At 33.1% G+C, this 19,598-nt stretch overlaps 1 protein-coding gene across 1 annotated transcript; it reads right to left on the minus strand.

Moving 5' to 3' along the window:
• Positions 1 to 3,011, minus strand: LOC143068236 (protein fem-1 homolog A-like). Its single transcript, XM_076242133.1, has one exon. The coding sequence runs from the start codon at positions 3,001 to 3,003 to the stop codon at positions 1,093 to 1,095; it is 1,911 nt and encodes a 636-aa protein (XP_076098248.1). The 5' UTR covers positions 3,004 to 3,011; the 3' UTR covers positions 1 to 1,092.
• Positions 3,012 to 19,598: the final 16,587 nt, after the last annotated feature.

Consider the following 19,598-nt stretch of genomic DNA (forward strand, 5'->3'; position numbering starts at 1 on the left):
TCTTAATATTTACTGTCTTGATCTCAAAATGGAATTCACTGGAATATATAAATACTCGATTCAAGATTTAAAAGGGCTGCGTCAGGTGGAATACTATCTACTCAATTGTTCAAAATATGTGTACAGAATATTTTGGTAGAATTTGAACAAAATACTACAAAATGTCTGAATAATAGGCTTTTATTGAGGAAAACTGTATGTTTGCATTACAACCTGTGCTGATGTTACTGCATTTATTTCCAACAACAAATAAGAACTGCATATAATGTTAAGTGTACTGGGCAGACAAAACTCAACCAAAATGAAAAATCTCGGTGGAACATGAAAATAATATTTGATATTTTGTTTGCACGAAAAACTTGTTCAATCCTACAATATTGTTTAAGTCTGTACAAACTCAGGCTATGTCGACCATATGTTGCTAGTTGTCCAACTTTGTTTTGTATGTCAGTTTTTTCCGGAAGGAATCAGATGTTTGGGGTTAATGTGATTTGTCATGAAATGGGTTAGTTTTGGGGATTTCTGTAACCCTTTTATATGTAGTGTTAAATATTTGTATTAAGCAAATCAAACTTGTGATATTATGAAATTGATAATAAAATTTGGCAAATACTCGATTGATTTTTATTATACGATAGTACCAAAAGCCCGTTATCCAGTTCTACGTCTTGGTATGGAAAGATGGAGATTGTTTTTATTAAAATGTGCTTTGGATATAATTTTTTGAATTACAAAACACAAAACCAAATATTTCTAATCGAGTTGTGGTAATTTATTTCATATCCTTTACATCAATAAAAAAAAGATTAAGTTATATTTTTGAAATATATATCATGTCAATTATTGACGAGAGCGATATTTAAAAAAAAATAATAACTTATATCTCATAATTTCCACAGGAAAAAAAGAATAATGCAACTATGTTGTAACTGAAACGATTAACATGACAAATGGATTAACAATATATTATATGACTGAAGTAAAACTATTTTGAATAAAGGAGTAATGAGGTTCAATTATTTGATGTATATGACTTAACATCAAAATCCATTGGCTTCTAAAATTTCTTCCATGAAATTCATTTAAATATTTCTAAATTATACCTTTCGTCCTTGTACACATATGCATTCGTACAAAATCAATAAGAAAGCCTGGAAGTTCTTCTTCATATGGAATTTTGTGACGTATTAATGTATGCGCAGCTAAACACATCAAAGAACAATCTTTAACCAGATCTATTTTGACACCAACAAGTTTGGCTGAGGCGAACAGACTTACTCCATATTCGTCACATATATCGATGTGTGCTCCATGATGACGTAAAAGATTCACGATGTCCGTGTTTACTTGGCAGATATTATTTGCATGACGTAAATAAATATGAAGGGGTGTTTCACCATCTTTATTTCTGGCATTTGGATTCATCCCATTTTGAAGTAACATTTCTGCCAAGACATAATGCCAGTTACCTAACTTTGGTCTGTCTGTGTGTAATTTCATGTTCGGATGTCGGCTAAGAGATAAATGGAGTATTGAATTTCCATTGGTTCCTGTTGGGTTTATACATATCACTCTGTATAAACAGTTCATGAATGTTCTATTATCCGTCACCTGATCCATCCTGTAGGTTAGGTACAAAATATCAACCAATGCATGCATCATGTCTTGGTATACAACTGGACTCTTCCCGCCAAATTTCTCTGGGTCTTTTTTATACAATTTGGTTCCTTCTTCTAACTGATCAACTACGTCCATTACCAGAGAAAACAACTGACCGACAGGTATAAATCCATTCCTTTTCTCCAAGTACTCAAGCATAATGCAACTGCAAACAGATGCTATCTGGGTTATGATATATAATTCAACTTTAATAAGTAAGCCGTGTCGTTCCACCATTCTTGTGTATGCACATTGAAGTATTTGAAATGATTTCTCATACAGTTTTTCACTAGCTATCTCCATACCATGCAGTATCAGTTTGAACACATTATCAGTATGATACGGTCCAAGAAACTTCTCACGAACAATTAATGCACGCACTTTTAGACGTGACGGATATGACGAGGCAGTTGCATGTAGTTCTTTAAGAGATTTTGGTTCAGGATATCCTCCGATAATGGAGCGTATTATGTCTGTATTATAAGGAAATTCTATTGGTTCGTCAATCTGCATCGATATGGCGTTCCACCAAAGCTCGCAAGCTCTTTCGATATCTTTGTTCTCCATGGCTGCAGCACCTAGTAGTTCATAAGTTTCTATAGTAGTTGAACGGGTCAGATCCATTTTCGACATTAACAGTTCGGTAATTTCAACTTTATAACCTATGGCAGCAAGTTGTAATGCTGTTGTTTTATCAAAATCTGTTGCATGTAAGTCTATATCACCATTTAAAAGTATATCTACAGCTTCTAATAAATCTTGCTGAATTGCAGAGTGCAAAAGTGATCTTTTACCAAAAAGAACATTAACGTCAGCACCATTTGATACCAGACATCGTAATACTTCCGGTTTGTTTAATGATTTTTGAATACATCGCTTATTGTCTTTGTCTGGTAGATTAATATCTGCACCGTTTGCCGCCAAAAACTCAATGAGTGTTGTATTTCCGTCTTGACAGGCTACATGTATCAGAGGCAGTTCAGATCCTGGATTGTTCAAGTTTGCTCCTTTTTCTGTAAGGTATGTCATAATCTCATTTTGTTTACATTTGGCGGCAATCCACACAGGCGTGGCATCTACAAAAACTCCATTTATACGAGTCAGTCCAGTTTGCTCTAGGTCAACAAAACATTCTTCTACGAGAAATTTCACAACCTCGAAGTTTCCAATTTGACATGCTACTATCATACTCGTTTTTCCATTTATTTTATGGTTGACAATATACCTCATTTGTTCTGGAGTAAAGTTTTGAAGGTTTGATATAACATCCTGTGAATTCCCTTCAGTGATATACTTCTGTACACCTTTTGATATAAGCCGAAGATCTTCATCAGAAAAGTCCATGTTCTGTATCATTCTGGAATGGAAGATATTAAAGAGATCAGAACATTGACTATTCTCACCTTTGAAATTCAAGCAACTGTCTATTCACAATTATTGAATCAAACAACTTTGGTTTTTTTTCATATCAATAACCTAACGTTCGACATTAGAACAGGTTTCATTACCATTTTCTACAAAATGAAATGTCTATACTAAGTCAGGAATATGCCAGTTTGTTTTCAATTCGTTTTCTGTGTTTTGAGGTTTTGATTTAGCCATTTGATAAGAGACTTTCCGTTTTAGATTTTCATTGTTATTTTTTATTGTACTTTTTGTCGTGTGGCAATAGTTTCTCATTATGGTTTGATGATGTTACAAATTTGCTCTTTGTGTATTTCCGAAAAAACATTTTTACATAATTATCAGTGTCTTCAAACTCAATTTGAAAAATTATATTTTTGTAAAAGATAAAAAAGTTACGCATAATTCCTTTTTTTTCAATCATTAAACACATAAGTTTTATAAAAATTGCAGGTCCAAGCCGCCCTAATGGAGCTATATATTATGGTAAGTATATATACTTTCTATATGTCCCATTCAAAGAGTTGCCTAGTTTTTCCCCACCCCTTTTTTCTCTCCTTTTAGAAAAAAATCTTGGATCAACAGCTGTTTCCTACCATTCAAATGCTTAAGATAAATAAGAAAATATATCCAAAAAAAATAGAATATATATATTCTCCACATATCGAATCCCGACGAGGGAAGAACAAAAAATTTGCGAAAGCAAATTTACAGATCTAACATTGTTGGGTTGATGTTTACACGAGTTGTATATTCTCCACATGTATATCCATGATATCTACATAGTATGACTCAAACGAGATATTGGTTATACGTTGATGGGACAACAGCCCAACAACACAAAAATCTATTACACAGAGAAATCATCATATACCGAACCAAAGTGTGTTTACTGTTACATTTTGTTTAAATATTGAATTTCGCCATTCTTTTTCTATAAATGAACTTTATCATATACTAAATAGACAAATAAAATTTAAAAAATGGGGTCTTTGCTGAAATTTTTGTTCCTTCGAGCCTCCTTAAGGTAACACGATACCGAATGACGTCACGCCATGAGTTATCGTTCCTGACGTTATCGAATAACGTTCACACATATAAGCCAATGCAGGGGGTTTTGTGTGCCATTTTTAACGGTAACTTTCCCTAGATGCAGAGTGCCGAGAGTTTTGATGCAATACGTAGCGGTTATTTGACATAGATTGTTTTATCGTTTTCCGGCAATCATTCTGCTCATTGTTAATCTTTAAAAAGTATTACTTTACTTTTTAAATATTCTGTTTCTTTGATATTTAAGCATCTGCACGCTTTATCTATATATGTTCTTATGCATAACAGACACAGTTTTATCACTTTATTTTTATTCTTGGTATAGATAAAGGAAGATGTGGTGTGAGTGCCAATGAGACAACTCTCCATCCAAATAATAATTTATAAAAGTAAACCTTGGTTTATTTTTGCAATAAGTACTTATTCATGATTCGCGCTGTATCCCCATGAAATTTTGTTTTGAAAGTAGAAATCTAATTTATAGCACTTGGGACTCGTATGGATAGTAAAAAAATTATTGTAATCGACTAGCAATGGATTGTTGAGACTTGATATATGTTTATACATTGTAGAAAATTTTAATACAAAAAGGTATCCCCCCCCCCCCTTTTGGGTGCGTGGATGCTTTTTTTAATAATTTTTTCAATAAAACTATCTTGAAAATATTTTTTGAATTTTTATTGACGACATTCAATCCCATGGATAGAAAAGAAAATGAAATTTGAACTTGCAGGTCTGTAAATAGAAACGTCTCAAAAGTTTAATGTCACTTTTTTCGGTAATTGCTCGTTGGACGATTACAGGAGTTTAACTCCATGCACAAAAGAAAACGATGCACGTTTCTCTTCATGAAAGCATTCCCCACAGCATATCATTCCCCGATTTGAAATATTTGATCAGAATTAGGAACTTGCGATATTAAAATGTGCATGCCCTGCAAAGCGGTGACAATGACTCCACTCAAGCATAACCGGTAAATCCTCTCACTATTTTCATTGCAGAACCGATTGTTCTGCTTACGTAGATTACCAGCAGTGGTTTATGCATGTTCGTTTTGTAAGAATCTCGAGGACCGCAATTGCATTTTTAAATGTACTAAAAATATATGATGTTTACCAATAAAAGTTGAGATAAAAGTGTCAATGATAAATAATATTACGCCGAATTCTAAAGATATATATATATATATATATATATATGTGTACAAAAAGGGAAAAACAATCAGGCAAGATAAAATCACAAGTAAAAAAACCAAACGAAAAAGAGATACAACAAAATGGCTAAAAAGGCGAAAAGATCATAGTTGATAAAATCTTTAAAGCATGCTGTTTAGAATCTTTTTAATATCAAATGTCCACTAGGATCATCGCCGAGCATCTAAGTGAAACAAGAACAAACACAGATTAATACATTGTATACATAATACATTTCATTAGTGTAAGTATAGATTGACTGATAAGTGTAATTTGTAACTTAATGTGAATATAATCCGTGTGTATAGTAAACATATGCTAGAATTATGTAATATAAGTTCTGCAAACAGTATTATTCATCTTGGATTTTTTTCAGTTATAAATATGCTTCATTAAACTCATCATTAATCAATTCTGAATTAAGGGTCAAGTTACAGTGAAACGGATCATGTCACCGATTTTTGACAAATGTTGCATACAGTTGCGGTATCATGTTACACATGAACAAAAAAATCGGAAGACAAAATAATGCAACTATGCTATGTTCTGCTAAATTTTTGAATAGATTCTTCCAAATTTTGTGAACTCATACATTTGTACTAAGAATCGTCGAAAACTTTCTTTTAAATTTCTTTAGAAATCATCAAATCTCTATTTGCAAAGATTTATCTAATATATGATATAGAGGGTTTTTTTTAAGGGAGGTTGTCTATTAATTGGTTGCTCATACATACATATCAACATAGTATAGTATATATGTCCACGATATTTTGAAAGTTCCATACGAAGACATTTGTTCTAATTTTTTCTAATTTAAGATATAAGAAAAAATAACTTCATAAATTATACCAAAAAAAAAAAAGAAGAAAATGATTTGAGCTGAATAATTTATTAAATATAAATGCGCAGCACCATTAATTTTTATGATTCAAAACCCCACTCATGGCCCTCCAGAGGATGAAAAGTCTGTATTCGCACAGAAAATACATTTCTAAACATAATCATACGTTTTCATGCGTCCATCCACCTGTGGGGTGTGAACTATTTCAAAAAGACAATAAAATAAACAAAAAAAATCAGGATATGATCAACAACGTAGAAAATTATACATACCACTGTAACGCTAACAGAATATCATGAATATAACATGAATCGTTCTTGCCAACATTCTAAATATAGCCGTATGGTATTAATTACTGCCATGTGGACTATTCCATTAACATTGAAGGGTGATATCTATAAGTTTTACGAAGATCTTTTCTTTTTAACACTAAATAAAATAATCAAATAATCAAATAAACAAATTAAAAAATACTTAATTTGCGACTGAAAGACATATTTAGCGAACATAAATCATTATAGATCGTAAAGCAAAACATTATGAATGCATGTAAAATATATCATAATTTTCATTACGTGTAATCAATGGCATAGATTTATACTTGGAGACGATTATCACGTAAGTTTATAAAAAAAGGAAGAAAATATAAGTTGTAAGAGATAAATATTGTCGAAAGAAAAAACAATTTAGAGCACCCTTTTTTTTTTTTTATCTAATTTAAAGAAAATCACAATTTCACGAATGGAATATTTGCCACTGGACGTTAAGCAACCAACAATCAATCAATCTTACTAATATGAAAGAACTTGTTATCAATTTTTGTAATAAAGCATATAAAAATGATGGTATTAATTATTTTTGGAGTGTTAAAAATCGTTTAAGGTTTTAGATAAAATACGTGCGTTTGATGGTCCTTTTAATTCTGTTGACAGTTAGGATTTTTCTACCCTCATCACTACATTTCCGCAGTCTCTTACTGCAAGAAATAGTTTTCGTATTTACTTAAAAGATCTTTTAAAAAATCTCATTGTAAAAGTATTTGCTGTAACTCGTTTAAATATAATTGAGAATGGAAATGGGAAATATGTCAAAGAGACAACAACCCCTCCTATCTTACCATCATAAAATATATGAGTGAATGAATATTAATATCAAAATATGCAATCCTTAATGACCTGACAACTGTATTGTAACTATATCCCTTCTGAATAAGTCTGTCTAAATGTTTTGTTAGCTTTTGAGGTTAATGTCTACATTCTTTTGCTTTGTAAAGAATATTAACTATACAAAAAACATCATAGTATATTAAGATAACTCTGTATTATTTAACGAAAAAAAATTATCAAGATAATAGACGTTATTGTTGAATGTACCAACCAAATGTAACAATTACGTGTCTTTACTGAGTTTGGTCATAAAGTGAGATTCGTAGCAATGCAGGCATACATTGCTATTTGGAGGGTTGGGATACCGCTAACATGTTTAGCCAGCCACATTCTGTATGTATTGCCTGTCCCAAGTCAGGAGCCTGTAATTCAGTGGTTGTCGTTTGGTTATGTGTTACATATTTGTTTTTCGTTCATTTTTTTTACAAAAAAGACGCCTCGGTCACACCTTACCGGATAAGACGAACGGACGCCTAACGGATGAAAATAAAAGTTGTCCGTTGACAAAATTGTTATCCGTTGGGAGTCCGTTGATGTACTGACCAAATAAAGCGGACACTTAACGAATGCATAACGGACATGCAACGTACGAGAAACGGAAACGTACCGGACAGAACGGATGTCGAACGCACATCCAATGGACGAGTACCGCATAAAACGGACACCTAACTGAAGCGTACCGGATAAAACGGATGAACAAGATATACGGAAAAATTAAAGCCGACAATAATAACACATGTAAATCGCATAAATAATCAAATGATTCTGTGTAACTGGTTTTGGTTTGTTCTTCAAAATGCCGCCAAAGGGCAGTGTCTGGCCTGAATAAGAGCTGCTTGATTGTGAATACGTGCCCTTACTCTAAGATCGGTTATGAATAATAAGAATTCATGAACCTTAAGAAATCTAATTGGCATTTCTGAGGCGAAATTTTCAATTGGCATGTATCCGTTTCAGATCCGTTCATCATCCGTTTTATCCGTTATACGTCGGCAGAAGTCCGTTTTACATTCGTTCAACATCCGTTTTATCCGTTAAACTTCCATTAGAAGTCCGTTGGTGAATTTATCTGCCAGACCTCCAACGGATGTATGACGGATACGTAACGGATACAAAACGGAAACGAAACGAATCAATGCGACACTGGTAAATTATTTAGTGAGGGATTTGGTTACATAAATTACTTAAAACTTTTACTTAATTCTATCATAGATACAAAGATTTGATAAGCAAATTAAGCTCTTCATGGAAAAACTTTTTAACAACATAAATTTTACGTAAATATTGTACTCAAAGCGCGGAAATCACTATGTGTTCATCAAAACTGAAAACAAATTGATGAGTAAAAATTTATCTTTCAAATGATGTAAATAGATCATTGAATATACTCTATAGGACTTTACATTGGCACAAATATCGATTTTGTCATCAGCCAATTATAAAATAACTAACTTTGTATCCTTCTGTAGGTCAACATTTTTATTTTGGTACTGCACAAGTCAGTTTTCTTTAACTGTCCATGAGGTTAAAACACTTAATCCCTGGGATGCGTTTTATTTGATTTTAGTCTCTGGTGCATGATTTTATCATTTATTGTTTTTGGCTTTTAACTAGCTTTCAGTAACTGCGAGTACTCTCAAATTGTACTTTCGTGTTAATTTGATCTGTCGATACAATTTGTAACGCACTGTTGTTATTTACTGTTTTTCTTTTTTTATATTTCTCGTCTCACATTTTTTTTCCACATTTGATAAGTGTTTGGCATGACCATAAAATGCTCATGTCTGTTCTCGTACTATGAGCAACAAAATTATTTATTTCGTAATATATATTTCCATACTTCGTTGTTAACCCTACTAATTGTTTTTTTACTTGTGTACGTTATTTTCTTTTGAGATATTTTGTCCAAAATTATGATTGTCTTTCTGATATTTTTTTTTACAACTAACCCCCTTGTTTTATTAAATTTTTTAATTAACAATGAATCATAGATCAAATTTATTATTATTCGTTCAGTGTATGTTCACTTTGATTTGCTACAATGTCTTTTGATTGAGTATCAAAGCCATTTCAATTGATATTTTATAGTGTGTCTTTCTAGTATTTCTAGATTATTGAAATGGATTTATAATTGTTTTGCAATGGAAATAGAAGAGAATTGGATAAATCCCATAAAATAAATGATACTTATAAGTCTGAATGGAAGAACATGATTTATTTATTAGTTAAACTGGCTTTGAACTAACTTTTAATAAGTGAGAGTTATCTCATTGTAAAGAATTGCGCTAATATTAACGTACCTTTTTGCGGTACGGCCACTATCTTTGTGACGTCGCGTAATTGTTATACTTTATGTTGTATTGAATAGAAACGTATAAAGGCAGACGTAGTTATATCTTTAACGCCTTAGTTAGCTTACGATCAAATACACAACGCAACGCAATAATCTACATTGGTGCCGTGACTTCAAACGGAGAGAATGGACATCAGCCGACTAAAATCCTTGAGAGCGGGGAACAAAGCAGCAGTAACAAAAGTTTTTAAAAAACTGGAGGAAGCCATCGGAGATTCAGAAATAGACACGGAGGAAGTATCAACATTGCTCGAAGCAATTGAGAAGAAAAAGAAGACGTTAGCCTCAATAGACGAACAGATATTAAATGCAGTCGAATCAGAAGATATAACAAATGAAATTCTTGAAACAGATGAGTATTATTTAGATTTAGAGGGTAAAATTCGAAAATTTAAAAAGTTCTTAAAACCCGTACCAAAAGCAGCATCTTCGATACTAGATTCAAGCGCACCAGAGTTTGTTCCGTACACAAACCCATTTACTCACACAAGTCAGCAGTTATCTCAGTCAAGTTCGACCTCAAGTAATAACCATCGCCTACCAAAGCTATCTCTTCCCAATTTTAATGGAGACATTTTACAATGGCAATATTTCTGGGATTCATACGAAACCACGATTCATCACAATCACACATTAACTGACATTCAGAAATTTTCGTACTTGAACTCATTGCTTCAATTTGAAGCTGCAAACGTAATTTCAGGATTGACAATGACAAATCCAAACTATCACAAAGCAATTGAATTATTGAGAAACCGCTATGGCCAACCACATAAAATCATTAATGGATATATGAGAGCACTACTTGATATACCCGCACCACATGATACATTAGAAAGTGTGAGAACATTTCATGACAAATCAGAAGCTTACATACGGGGTCTAGAGTCTTTCGGACAATGTCAGGACATGTACGGATCGCTATTGATACCAGTGATTCTCGGTAAGTTACCGCATGAAGTACGAAAAAATATAACACGAGAAAACGAGAGCGACAGTTGGAATATTCAATCGCTTAGAATCGCGATAGGTAAAGAGATTTCTATTCAAGAGTCCGGATACGGAGATTATACACAGACGTATTCAACCGCAACCCCTAGCGCAAATTTCATAACAGGCGTTAAACGAGTAACTACAGATAAAACCCGTCCGATAAACACAAAGGAGAAATCATTTAACTCGAATTGGAAGAAACAATGCACATATTGTGACGGAAACCACTGGCCAAACGAATGTAAAGATGTCATAGATCACGATAAAAGAGTAGCCATTATAAAAGAAAAGAGGTTATGCTTTAATTGTTTAGGTAAGCATAAAATAGCCGATTGCAAATCCAAGAATACGTGTAAGTGTTGCCACCGGAAGCATCACTCTTCATTATGTAAACAGAACTCGTACTTAAATAAACATCATATTGAAAATGAACAATCGCAAAATAAAGTAGACACAGAAACTTCTATGTTGTATACCGCTAGCGAAGAAAGGTCCACTGTTTTACTGAAAACCGCATTCAGTCCAGTCGTTCACAAAAATACATGTATAGATGCAAGAATACTCTTTGACGAGGGAGCTCAGCGTTCGTTTATAACCGAAGAACTAGCAGCTAAATTGGACATTAAAAAAGAAGGGTCTGAAACATTAAGTATAGCTACATTTGGAAGTACTGCAAAAAAGGTGAGAAATCTTGACAAAACAACAATTAATCTTAAGTCTACAGAAGGAGAATTAATCCCTATTAAAGTTTTAATTGTACCAACCATTGTTTCACCACTTCAAACTCACAACATAGGAATAACGCAGAAGTTTTCATATTTACGTGGTCTACAATTAGCACACCCAGTCATGGAAGGAGAGCAATTTGAAATATCCTTATTAATTGGAGGTGATTTTTACTGGGACATAGTTCAAGACAAAATAGTCCGTGGAAACGGTCCAACCGCAGTTAGCTCGAAAATTGGATATCTACTTTCCGGTCCTATCCCTACACGATCCAGTAATGCATCTTTCTCAATGATGAATATACTAGTATGTCACAAACAAGAAGAGTGCGATCTTGAAAAATTTTGGAAGCTTGAATCGTTGGGAATTGACGCTAAAGAACAAAATGATCCAGACCTAGCTGAATCAATTGAAAATTACTTACAAACCTCCATTACGAAGAAAAATAATAAGTATGTTACGAAATTACCATGGAGAGAGAATGCGCCAGAACTACCGACAAATGAAGGCATCGCAAAACGCAGAACGGAAAGCGTTATTCGTCGCCTTAAGAAGGATCCCGAGATGTTCCGAAAGTATGGTGAGATAATTACAGACCAAGAACAAAGAGGATTCATTGAAAAGGTATATGATGAAAGTACATGCACAAACAAGGTTCATTACATTCCGCATCATCCCGTAAAAAAGGATTCAGTCACCACCCCGATACGCATAGTATATAACTGTAGCTGTAGAGCGAACGACAGTAGTCCTTGTCTTAACGATTGCCTAGCAACATATCCACCAATTATGACTGATTTGACGGAGATATTAGTACGCTTTAGAATGTATAAATATGCAGTTACAGCAGATATTGAAAAAGCATTTTTGCATATTGAATTAGATGTTGATGACAGAGATGTCACAAGATTTTATTGGTTAGAGAATCCCATGGACACAGAAAGCCGTTTGATTACTTATCGGTTTAAGGTTGTACTTTTCGGCGCCACCTGTTCGCCATTCATGTTAAGCGCCACGCTAATGAAACATTTTAGAGACAATCCGTCAACTACATCAACAGAATTACAGAGAAATGTATACGTGGATAACGTTCTGACCAGTTTTACAGATAAACAATCACTTTTGAAATTCTACACGGAGTCAAGAAAATTATTGTTAGAGGCAGGATTCAACTTACGGTCTTGGAATTCTAATAGTACGGAATTACAGAACGTCGCAGGACGAGACAAGATCGGCGACAATGACGACATAGTCAAAATTTTAGGCATGAGATGGGATAGGGAATCCGACGATTTGAAATTTCAACAGATTGAGTTTATGGAAAAGGACAAAATGATAACAAAGCGTGAGGTTTTGCGCACATCGTCTAGAATTTTCGACACCCTAAGATTAATCACGCCAATTACGGTAAAAGCTAAGCTGTTTATGCAGACTTTATGGAAGGCAAAGTTGGATTGGGATGAATGTTTGTCCGACGAACTGAGAAGTAAATGGCAGGTAATAGCTTTAGATATCGAGGAGGCTACCAAAATAGTATTTCCACGAATGTTAACGGAAGGAGTTATTAACGAGAAAACGTCGCTACATATTTTCACAGACGCCAGTCAGCTAGCATACGGAGCTTGTGCTTACTTAGTTACAGCAAACTCATCGGTCATCGTCATGGCTAAAAACAAAGTAGTACTCGTGAAACCGATTTCATTACCACGTTTAGAACTTATGGGCACGCTTATCGGCGCCAGATTAGCAAAGCATCTTCTTAAAGTCATAACAACAGAACATGTGTATATGTGGAGCGATAGTCAAATTGTTTTGAGTTCGATTAAATCGTCAAAAAACTTAAAACCGTTCGTAGCAAATCGACTTAAAGAAATAAGAAAATTAACAGAGAATGCTGAATGGAATTATTGTCCAACAGATGACAATCCAGCTGATTACTTAACTCGCGGAATTTACGCTAAACACCTTTATAATAACAGCTTATGGATGAACGGTCCACAATCGATTTTAAATCGTGAAAATTGGCCGACATGGACGAGGAAAATTGAAGACTGCAGCACGATGGTAACTGTTAGTGATGACAATACAGACGATGAAAGTACAAATGCTTCAACACAGACAATTTCATGTATAGATATACAACGATACAGATCTTTAGAAAAAGCAATTAGAGTAACAGCATACGTCTTGCGTTTTATACAGAATTTACGGAATTCAAAAGATAAACGGTCAATCGGATTTATCAGTGTTGATGAGCGATGTAAAGCATTAAAAGTTCTAATAGTAACAGTACAACAGGAAACATTTAAGGATGAAATTGAAAGCTTGAATTCATCGTCACAGAAAAAAGTGCCACTTGTTCGACAACTTAAACTATATACAGACAAAAATGGGTTTCTACGTTCTACCGGGAGAATACAAAACGCACCTGTGAAGGAGAGTACTAAATATCCGTTGTTATTACCAACACACCACAGTCTTACGTCCTTAATCGTAATGGATGCACACACAAAGACTTTACATGCCGGACTTAACAGTACAATCGCATATATTCAACAGAAATATTGGATACCGAGAATAAGGCAGTGCGTAAAATCACAAATTCGTAAATGCGTCCAATGCATTAAAATATCAGGAATGCCTTACAGCGCACCCGATCCGCCACCGCTACCTAAAGATCGAGTCAACTACGATTATCCTTTTTCAGTAACCGGCGTTGATTTCACAGGAGCTTTGTATACAAAAGGAAAACACAACGAATTAAGCAAAACATATATTTGTTTATTCACTTGCGCCGCTACACGAGCTATACACTTGGAGATAGTCACAGATTTAACCGAGGAGTCTTTCATGCTTGCTTTTAAAAGATTTGTCGCTAGGAGATCTACACCAAGGATTATGTTGTCCGATAATGCAACAACCTTCAAGACAGCCGCCGAAAAGATTACAAGATCAAGCAAAGACAACCGAATACAAGAAAAACTTGCCGATCAAGGAACGGAGTGGAAATTCATACCCAACCGAGCACCGTGGTTTGGAGGCTTTTGGGAACGCCTAATTGGACTCACGAAAAAGTCAATTAAAGCAATACTAGGAAAGTCATGTGTCACTACGGAAATGTTGAATACAATTGTAATCGAAATCGAGGGAACTCTAAACAATCGTCCGATAACTCACATTTCTACTGATATTAAAGATCCCGAACCGCTGACGCCAGCGCACCTTTTATATGGTCGTCGACTTGACAACCAATCGGAACAGAATATTGACAGTGTTACTTCTGAAGATTTGCACGTGAAACTGAATAAACATTTACAGAGAAATAATGAACTAATCAACCATTTTCGCTCAAGATGGAAACACGAATATCTGACGTCACTCCGTGAATTCCACCGTACATCTGGAAGAAACGAACAAACAATACAAATAGGTGACATTGTACAAGTACACAATGACACAAATCGTATAATGTGGAAATTAGCAGTTGTACAAGATTTAGTTCGTGGAAAGGATGGACTCATTCGATCAGCTGTTATCAAGACCGACACAGGAATCACCAACCGTCCGATTGTGAAGCTCTATCCGTTGGAAATACGCAGTACAAATGATGACAGTGAATGAACTTTTCTGCCCTGGAGAAATTAGTTCAATGTATAGACTGTTCAATTAACTACGGTTATTAGTTAGACTTGTAAAAGTGTTAAATTATTCAGACGTGAACAGTTAAAAAATATTGAGAGACTTTAACTATGATTTCATTTTATGTCACAATTGATCAGACATTTAATTTCAAATTTCGAATTTTTCATATTGTATTTCAAATTTGAGTTAAATATCATTTTCTGCGGCCCCAGAATGTAAAGAATTGCGCTAATATTAACGTACCTTTTTACGGTACGGCCACTATCTTTGTGACGTCGCGTAATTGTTATACTTTATGTTGTATTGAATAGAAACGTATAATGGTAGACGTAGTTCTATCTTTAACGCCTTAGTTAGCTTACGATCAAATACACAACGCAACGCAATAATCTACACTCATACTGGTGCTTTGCATCTTCTGTTTCAATATTAGTTTTTTGTTCGTCGTATACCGATTTATTGAGTTAACTTATTTGCAACTGTTTTTTATCGTTTGTTCTTAGATCTATGCTGTGCTGTTCCATCACTTTCCCAAGTTAGGAGAGGATTGAGTGATTACAAACATGTTTTACCTGCCATTCTTAATTGGTCATGCCAATTCTGGAGCCTGAAGTTCGACGATTGACGTTGTTTCATATCTAGCATGTTGTTTTTGTAAATTCAATTGTTCTTTATTCGGACGTTAGTTTTCTCGCTTGAATTGTAACACATTTTTCATATCGAAACCTCTTATTGGCTGTCTGAACGGTATTTTGTTTACTTAGTATTGCAGGTCGTGTAGTGACAAACAATTGCTTACATTAGCTTAGAATTTTTGAAATACTTTTCTACCTCAGGAACAGATTAACCTTAGCTGTATTTAGCAAAACTTTTAGAATTTTTTGGTCCTCAATGCCCTTTAACTTCGTACTTTATTTGGCCTTTTACATTTTTTTATTCGAGCCTCATTGATGAGTCTTTTGTAGACAAAACGCGCGTCTGGCGTAAATATAAAATTTCAATCCTGGTATCTATAATGAGTTTAATTATCCACGTCATTTGAACTTTGTTGGATAGGTGTCTAGTTAGCAACCCTACCACACGATGTACTTTCCAAAATTAACATTTTAACAGACATAAAAAAAAAAAAGAAGACATAAAATATTTTATTTCAAAACTAACCAGCACAATCTTATCTTTTTTTTAATATAATAAACACTTGGTTTAGTGATTAAGAAAAAAAGTTCATTTACAAAGATACCGAACTCAAAGGAAAATTCAAAACGGAAAGACCCTTATAAAATGTCAAAATCAAAAGCTCAAACACATCAAATCAATGGAAAGTAGCTGTCACATTCCTGAAGCGCTTTCTCTAACCATCCTTCATAACTAATGATTAAACCGAAACATTTATATCCAGGGCTGAGTAAATACACGGAAACATGATAAGCTCTATCTATGTAACCAATAAGGACCTAGAGAGAATAGCCATGTATACATCTAACGTCAACTTAAGCTGAGTGGGTTGAAACCTTTGTCTCTTAATCAAGGATCAATAGAGTTTATAGAATAAAGTTAGTGCACAATTCAATACTCAGTAATTACTCTTTTTATCTTGATGATGGTAAGAAATTTTTTTTCATGGCATATCAATGTCATTTGGAACAAAATCAACCTTTTAAATTGTAGACTAAAAAAAAGCAAACAATTATTCTAAGAATGCTATGAATACTTTGTCTGTTTTACTTTTAAAACTTAAGGGGTGACCCAGCAAGGAACATCCTACCTGAATTTGGAACTAAAACTTTAAAGGTTGGGAACCAGAATAAAATTGACCGATGGTGAAGGTGAGCAAAAAATTATCATTCAATTTCATAGTATAGTTTGGCCTGACTAAAAAGGAAAGCATAAGTACTATCATTTTAATAAAGAGTTGTAACTTGTAAATATAATCATTTATTTCTGCTAGGAATAAGATTTAAATACTCATCTCGGTTGATAAATAGTCAAGATAAAAAAAATATGTCAAATTTCTATCAGCTAAATACATTATTAAAAAAAATGTTATAAAAAGTAGTTTCCATGAAATCTCAATATAAACAATTATTTGTGAAGGGTAAAGATATGTATATATATATGAGTAAATGAGAGGTTATATTTTTCCTGTACTCTTATCTATCAAAACATTGTCAGAAGCAGCTCAAAACGGAAAGTTTCTTAAGAAATGGCAAAATCAAAAGCACAAACACTTCAAACCAATGAAAAAATAACTGCCATATTCCAGGAGCGCTTTTTGTACCTTCCTTCGTAACGAATGCTTTAACCGAAACATTTTATATCCAGTGCTGCGTAGATACACTGAAACATTATAAGCTCTATCTATCTGACCAACAAGGACCTCGAGGAAATAGCTTTTAAATCTAGCGTTAACATGCCCTGAGTAGGTTGAAACCTATGTCTCTAAATAAACATTAAGATCAAAAATCAATGAACAGAATTTAAATAAAGTAATTGAATAATTCCGTATCCATTAATTACTGTTTACTCTTGATGATGGAAGGAAACTTCTTCTTTTTTTTATGAAATTTCAACGTCATTTTGGGACAAAATTAACGTTTTAAGCTATAAACTGAAACATAACTATTCTTCTAAAAATGCTATGAATTCTTTGAGTGTTTTATTTTTAAAACAAAGGGATTGATTGACCCAAGGAACATCCGACCTGAATTTGAAAGTAATAGTTTAAAGGTTGGGAACCAGAATAAAAATTGATAGATGCTGGAGGGGAGCCAAACATGAGCATTCAATTTCAAATAATAGATAGAATTAAGAATGGAAATGGGAAATGTGTCAAAGAGACAACAACCCGATCATAGAGCAGACAACAGCCGAAGGCCACATACAGATAGTATAGTTTGGCCTGGCCAAAAAAAGTAAAGCAGTTGTACTATAATTTAAAAAAAAAGAGCTGTTACTTGTATATATTAGAATTTATTTCTGCTATAGGAATAATATTTAAGGTGGTATGGGTGTCTAAATTAAAAATGATAGAATTTGTTCATACTTTGCCAAAACGTAGTATATATTGATATAGGCTAAAAAATATGACAAAATGATGGGTCACCGTGCATTTTCTCAAGCTACAGGTTGTGACAAAATGACAAATTGTGTATGGATTATACAGGAAAAAAGCACCATTATAGGGTTAGAAACTAAAATAAATGATAGAATTGTAAAATAAATTACGAGAAGATAACCTTTTCAATATGCTTTGAGAATATCAAAAGAAAACATAGGGCCACCATACGTTTTTCCCGGCTAAAATACAAAATAGGAAAATTCCATGTAGATTCCTTCTGAAAATACACTGTTTCAGAGTTACTTCCCCTTAAAATGCCATTTTAAAAATATTAAAAATCAAGCAAAAATAATCTACACTTGTAAAAATATTAATATTGATACGTTATATTCTTATAAATTTGTTCTTTTAAATAAAATTCACATTAGTTATCTGCACTCCTGCATCAAATTTTGATAATTTGATTGAAAATCTAGACCTTAGGTTCTCTGTTTTTTTTTTACAATCCAAGATGGCGAAAGACACCCATACCACCTTAAAGACACATCTGGGTTAATACATAATCCAGATATAAAATATTTTTCAAATTTGTATCAGCTAAATATTATTGAAAATGTTATATACAGTAGTTTTCATGAAATATCAATATTAACAAATATATGTGAATGGTTATAGATATGTATAAATATGAGTAAATGAGAGGTACTTATAGTAATCTTCCTATACTTTTATCTATAAGACCAATTGTCTTTATATGTTAAATATTTCTAAACAGAAGAACAATTCTTTTTAAAACAATTTACGTTTATTAGTTGAAAGTTGTAACCTTCCAACCTTATGTTTATCGTTTTAGAACATGTAATCATTTGTAAAAGCAAACTAAAAAAAAAAGTGTTCATCAAAGACAGGCTAGACTGCTTTTTCCCTGCATTTTAAACTTTTATCGAGATCGAGAACTGTCAAAAAATAAAGGTGTCTATGTGGAATTTAAAATGTATGTATAAGTCAACTATAACAGATTACAGTATTTGACTATTTTTGGAAATCACTTTTTTTAATCTAACTTTTGCCAATAGATGTTAGCAATATGTTAGTGATGATTCCAATACTGATAATAAACAAAATGATATAAAGAATATTTTAATTTTTTTCAAGTTCAAAGTCTCTCTATAAAAGTAATATTCAATATATAATATTTATAATCTATACTGACAGAAATGTTATATATTCACTAAGTGTACAACTTTGAATGACCTGTATATTTTGTTGTAAAGGTTACATTTTTCTTTCTCAAAGACTAAATTTTAAATTATGCTATTTTCTTTCAACTTAGCTTCTGTATATGATGGATATATTTTCACGGTAACAAGTAAAAAAGTATTAATATTATCACTTTGATATATTTTTTATATTGTCAAGTAAATAACCAAAAATACATAATATTTAAAAAAAAAAATTGAGAAATTCCAACAAGTTCAATTATCTTATATATTCTGCCTCTAATGGGAAAAAT

This window comes from Mytilus galloprovincialis, chromosome 3, assembly GCF_965363235.1.
Source record: "Mytilus galloprovincialis chromosome 3, xbMytGall1.hap1.1, whole genome shotgun sequence".
NCBI lineage: Eukaryota > Metazoa > Mollusca > Bivalvia > Mytilida > Mytilidae > Mytilus > Mytilus galloprovincialis.

Coding starts and splice junctions, on each gene's coding strand:
- LOC143068236 (XM_076242133.1), bottom strand. CDS start 3,003: ATGGACTTTTCTGATGAAGATCTTCGGCTTATATCAAAAGGTGTACAG.